The following is a 6,108-nucleotide window of genomic DNA, read 5'->3' on the forward strand; positions in this document are numbered from 1 at the left end:
ATATATCAGAGAAATCAAACACAACAATCCTTTTAGATTTGTTTAAACCTTATAATAATTGTCGTGCATCTTAATAACATGATATTTAATCAAAGTAATTAGCCTATTTTGATTTAATTTCAAGGAATAACCGTAAAGTGTCACACAAAAATCAAAATTTATATAAGACCCCAAATAAAAGAGTAAAACGAAAGGGAAACACCAGACGTAAACAAATGAGAGGAAAAATCATTAACGTTCGTTATTAATGTGAAAGAAAAATTGGTAATCGTATGTCTTTCCGCTTAATTATTTGGTATCTCAAGTTTACTAGTTGGACTAATTGAGAATTTTGCCGTATATTTTCACTAAAGAATATAATGCACTCAAATTTGATACATTTAATTAACAGTGAAACAATTTCAACTATCTCATCATTCTACCGAGCTAGAGGCGGAGCTAGAGGCGCAAGAAATTCATACGAATCCCCGTATATATCAGTTCTAATTATAAGTCACTTTACCTATTTTATGTATTTGATTTTTTATATTACAAAATTTGTTCAGTAAAAATTCTGAACAGTAAGTGTTGAAGTGATACATTGTACTAGAGCACAGTACTACAGTTTGTAAATCCAAAGTGTAGACTTTGGAAAGAACACTTTATGACAACACCACCATTCCTCGTCAGATCCGTCCTTTCTTGTTGGGTCCCACTTTTTGTCAAACCCCACCCCCTTCAACCCCGAACCCCACCTAGCCCCCCAACCCACCCCAACAATCAAGAAAACTATTTACTATCAGAGAGCAGTAGAAGAAGAACCCTTCACTCTCTCTAACGGTGCTCCTTTTTCTTGTCAGCCCATATTCTCAGTACCCTCTGATTATTTTTTTATAACATAAGACACAGAAAGAAAGATTTTATTTTTATTTTTTGTAGTTTTATGTAGTTATTACACATACCCATGTACTATGTGAAGTGTCTGGTAAGAGGGGTAGTGTGAAAAGAGGGAGTTTTCAAAGTTTTGTATGTACAAATTTTTTGAGTTAAAACAAGAAAGAAAAAATATATAAGGCAAAAAACAGCTTCATTGTCATCTCAACAATACTGAACTCTTATTAGTTATTCTTGAAAAAGGTAAACTCATTTTCTCATTCCTTTCATTTTCCTATCAATCAATCAATCAAATCTTTACTCTTTTGTCTCTCTTTGTTTTTCAAATTTGGGGTCTCGTTCTCTCTCTTACTTCCTTGCTTTAGTGAACTCATTTTCCTCTATGTGAGTTCTTGATCCATGTCAAAGTGTGTATATGTGTGTGTGTGTATATATGTACATTTTTTAAATATTTTTTTGGTTAGTATTTGTGTTTGAATATTCATAGTTTATTTATTTTGTTTTGACAGGTTCAAGAAGATATTGATTGTGGATGCCACTTAGGTTTTATTTTATTTGGATTAAGATTGGTTCAAAAGAATGCTCTTTTTTGTTGATTGAAGTGGAAAAGATTGGAACTTTGAACATTTTGTGGTGATTGAAGTGAAAAAAGATTGAATCTTTGGACACCATCATTGATGATTTATCTTCAAGTAAGTATATTGGATCTGTGTTCTTGTAGAACTATAAGCTTGCATCATTGATTGTTTAAATTGAGCTTTTCAAGAAAATCAATTTGTGGTTTTTAAATTCATCTACAGATCTAATGCTTGCAGATTAGAAAGGCTCTTTGTTTCCCTTCTAGGTTTTCTGTTCTAATGCAGCATTAATTATTTTTTCCTTGATTGTTAAATGTGGATTATGGAGTCAAATGACACATTAGTATAAGTCATTAATGCTTTTATGGCAATCTAGATATGGCATCATTTTTAAGTAACTCCCTTTTTTCAGTATAGTATCCTGCATTTCTCTTGTTACATATAGAGATTTTTCATTTGAAAAAGTAAAGCTACTATCTCACTTGGAAAACCTAGTTAAAAGTTTTGTGCTTGTGGCTACATACAGTTAGCAGTTTATGAATAGAGGTATCCTGCATTTCTTTTGTTACATATAGAGATTTTTCATTTGAAAAAGTAAAGCTACTATCTCACTTGGAAAACCAGTTAAAAGTTTTGTGCTTGTGGCTACATACAGTTAGCAGTTTATGAATGGAGATTGTCCTTTACTGACATTTTGATTTCTTTTACAATTTCAGACGTTATCTGTTTTCCTGGAATGCATGAATTTTTCTTGTGTATGGGAGTGAGCAGCTTTAAGTATGGATCTCCGGGACGAAAGCTCCAGATTTGGCTCGTTACCAAGCACGACGTCAAGAAACCTTTCATCTTCATCTTCAGCGTTCTTTTCTGCGAACCAGTCGCCGTTCTTCTCTCCTAGATCACCCAAGTCCCTGATATCGACATGCTCAGATAATCAATTTCGTGATAGTGATGTTACTGCTGGTGCCTTAGATGCTAGTTTGGTCATTCTAGGTCCAGAATCATTTGCAAATGCTAGATTGTCAGATGCTTATCCTGTTGCATTAACTAGTGCCTCGAACGATCTTCAGAAGTTGGATTTTGTGTCTTCTTCGACGTCAAAGAGTACTATAGCGAGTTATAACGTTGGCCCTGAATATGAATATTTGCGACCTAGAGGTAAGCAGAAAAAAAGTGGAAGGACACAGGAAACTTGTGTTACTCCAACATCAACTTCCTCTCTATCAAATAGAGTGAGGAGCTGTGATGTGTACATTGGTTTTCATGGACGTAAACCTTTACTGCTCAGATTCATGAATTGGCTCCGTGCTGAGTTAGAAATCCAAGGGCTAAGTTGCTTTGTTACTGACAGAGCAAGGTGTCGAAATTCTAGAAAGCATGGGATGGTTGAGAGAGTAATGGATGCTTGTACATTCGGAGTTGTGATCTTAACCAAGAAATCGTTCAGGAATCCGTATACCATAGAGGAGCTGCGTTTCTTCTCTAGCAAAAAGAATTTGGTGCCGGTGTACTTCGATTTGCGTCCAGAGGATTGTCTTGTTCGAGATATAATTGAGAGAAGAGGAGAGCACTGGGAAAAACACGGTGGTGAACTTTGGCTACTTTATGGCGGGTTGGAGAAGGAGTGGAGAGATGCCGTTAACGGTCTTTTGCGTGTCGATGAGTGGAAGCTAGAGGCTCATGATGGAAAGTGGAGGGAATGCATATTAAGGGCTGTAACTCTATTAGCTTTAAGGTTAGGGAGGCGAAGTGTTGTGGACAGACTATCCAGGTGGAGGGAGAAGGCGGAAAAGGAGGAGTTCCCGTTCCCTCGAAATGAGAATTTTGTTGGTAGAAAGAAAGAGCTATCCGAGCTCGAGTTTCGTCTGTTTGGTGATGTTAGTGGGGACGCAGAGAAAGACTATATTGAACTAAAGGCTAAACCCAAGCGAAAGAATTTGACAATTAGTTGGAGTCGGTGTAACTCAATCAACGAAAGACGGTTCGAGCGGCCTAGTGAAAACAAAAGGAAAGGGAAAGAGCCAGTGACATGGAAGGAATCTGAGAAAGAAATTGAAATGCTAAATGCTGAAGTTTCTCATACCACCAAACAGCATACCCCAAAGCCGAGGAAGGCGAAGCATGGAAAGCGAGGCAAATCCTTGAAAGTTGTCTACGGAAAGGGGATCGCTTGTGTGTCTGGGGAGCCGGGAATCGGCAAGACTGAGCTACTGCTTGAGTATGCTTATCAATTCCATCAGCGTTACAAAATGGTCCTTTGGATTGGAGGCGAAAGCAGATACGTTCGACAAAACTACTTGAACTTGTGGTCGTTTTTAGAAGTTGATGTCGGGGTAGAAAACTCACCTGATAAAAGCAGGATAAAGAGCTTTGAGGAGCAAGAAGAGGCTGCCGTAGCTAGGGTTAGGAAAGAACTCATGCGAGACATTCCATTTTTGTTGGTAATTGATAACTTGGAGAGTGAAAAGGACTGGTGGGACCACAAACTTATAATGGATTTGCTTCCCCGTTTTGGAGGCGAAACGCATGTTCTCATATCCACGCGCCTCTCTCGGGTGATGAACATGGATCCTATGAAACTCAATTATCTGTCAGAGATTGAGGCGATGTCTTTGATGCAGGGTGCTGTGAAGGATTACCCGATTGCTGAAATTGATGCTTTGCGAGTTATTGAGGAAAAACTTAAAAGACTGACGCTTGGCCTTGCCATTGTCGGAGCAATTCTTTCTGAACTTCCTATAAATCCTAGTAGGCTCTTGGATACCATCAACCGTATGCCTTTGAAGGAAATAATCTCTATTCATCGGGAAAACCATCCATTGAGGCGAAACAATTTCCTTTTGCAACTTTTTGAAGTTTGTTTCTCAATATTTGACCATGCTGATGGACCAAGAAGTCTAGCAACAAGAATGGTTCTCGCAACCGGTTGGTTTGCTCCATCACCTATTCCAGTTTCTCTATTAGCTCTGGCTGCTCACAAGATACCAGAGAAATACCGACGCCGGACGATGTTGAAGAAAGTTTTATGTTCTTTAACTTGTGGTTTCACATCATCATATGCTAAGAAATCAGAGGCAGAAGCATCTTCTCTTTTGTTGAGATTCAACATTGCAAGGACTTGTAGAAAGGAAGGCTACGTTCAGTTCCACCAGCTTATCAAAATGTATGCTCGAAAACGAGGGATCCACGGAGTTGCACAAGCCACAGTACAAGCTGTTGTTAGTCGTGGTATAATAGCCCACCATTCCGAGCACATATGGGCAGCATGCTTTTTGCTCTTCGGATTTGGGAGTGACCCCATGATAGTTGAGCTTAAAGTTTCCGAATTGTTGTTTCTCGTGAAAGAAGTGATTCTACCACTTGCAATTCGAACATTTATTACATTTTCACGGTGTACTGCTGCTCTAGAACTTCTACGGCGTTGTACAGATGCATTAGAAGCGGCTGATCAAGCATTTGTCACGCCTGTTGACAAGTGGTTGGATAAATCACTTTGTTGGAGACCTATACAGACAAGTGCCCAATTAAACCCTTGCCTTTGGCAGGAACTTGCTTTATCAAGAGCTACGGTGCTTGAAATTAGGGCAAAGCTAATGCTAAGGGGTGGACAGTTTGATATCGGTGATGATTTAATCAGGAAGGCAATTTTCATAAGAACTTCCATCAGCGGCGAGGACCATCCAGACACCGTATCTGCTCATGAAACTCTCAGTAAACTTACAAGACTCCTTGCTAATGTTCAAAATCATACATCAAATAGAAGTTAATTGTTGGTAGTATAGTTTAGCTAGATTTATAGAAAGTTATCAGAATAAGCTGGTTTTAATAGTTCAAAGGATAGAATTTTTGATATTAATGAGTAGCCATACGTCTTATTCAAATTCTTTCGATGTCTTTTTGATATGCAAATTTCATTTCCATCTTTGTCTATGATGTTGCTATTCTTATCCTCCTTCCTATTTATTATTGATGGTTCATGTGATGTCTTTTTCTTCCGCTTGCTGTTAGTTAGATCTTTCTTATATTAATGGTTAAGTATTCCATTGTTAGAAGATTTTATTATCATTATCCTCTTCAAAGGGGAAAAAACAAAAGGAAGATTGCCTTCAAAAGGACTTAGAAAAAGCTCTCAAGCAGCTAATCCAGCCAATTTGGTATTGTGGCGTGGTTGGTTGATTATATCCTCTTCAGAAGGGTAGAAATAAAAAGAAAAAAAGGTGGCCTTCTAGAAATGGCTAATGGAAAGCAAATGTCAAGACTCCATACTACACATTGCTCTCTTAGGTTGTTACCTGCAGAAGGAACAACAACAACAACAACAACAAGCCCAGTATAGTCCCATCATGTGGGGTCTGGAGAGGGTAGAGTGTACGCAGACCTAACCCCCACCTTGAAATCGAAAGACCCTACGGCAAGAGAGAGAAGAGAGGAAGACAAGAGGAAAACAAGACAAAAGGTCAGATAGGGCCAAGCATATCGAAAACAATATGATAACACGAATACCAAAAGCGAGAAAGTCATGGTAGAACAGTCCGGGAAGAAAGGAGAATTAACTACTATAGATAAATAAATAATCAAAGTACAACGGCCCAACAAATATAAGGCAATCAAATGCATAAACCAAAAGGCAATAAACAAATGAGCGAAAGCGCAACTA

At 38.3% G+C, this 6,108-nt stretch overlaps 1 protein-coding gene across 2 annotated transcripts; it reads left to right on the forward strand.

The window, feature by feature from the left end:
* The first annotated feature begins 809 nt into the window (after positions 1 to 809).
* LOC132030555 (uncharacterized) lies at positions 810 to 5,384 on the forward strand. 2 transcript variants are annotated; one of them, XM_059420240.1, is made up of 3 exons: positions 810 to 1,116; positions 1,383 to 1,565; positions 2,168 to 5,384. In XM_059420240.1, exon 3 carries the CDS (start codon positions 2,231 to 2,233, stop codon positions 5,216 to 5,218), a length of 2,988 nt encoding a protein of 995 aa, XP_059276223.1. In that variant the 5' UTR covers positions 810 to 1,116; positions 1,383 to 1,565; positions 2,168 to 2,230; the 3' UTR covers positions 5,219 to 5,384. The 2 variants fall into 2 exon arrangements, with proteins under 2 accessions (XP_059276223.1, XP_059276224.1); XM_059420241.1 differs by lacking the exon at positions 810 to 1,116 and adding an exon at positions 1,150 to 1,257.
* Positions 5,385 to 6,108: the final 724 nt, after the last annotated feature.

This window comes from Lycium ferocissimum, chromosome 9, assembly GCF_029784015.1.
Source record: "Lycium ferocissimum isolate CSIRO_LF1 chromosome 9, AGI_CSIRO_Lferr_CH_V1, whole genome shotgun sequence".
NCBI lineage: Eukaryota > Viridiplantae > Streptophyta > Magnoliopsida > Solanales > Solanaceae > Lycium > Lycium ferocissimum.

What these genes read in the sequence shown, in the direction of transcription:
- LOC132030555 (XM_059420240.1), top strand. Translation starts at nt 2,231, where the DNA reads ATGGATCTCCGGGACGAAAGCTCCAGATTTGGCTCGTTACCAAGCACG.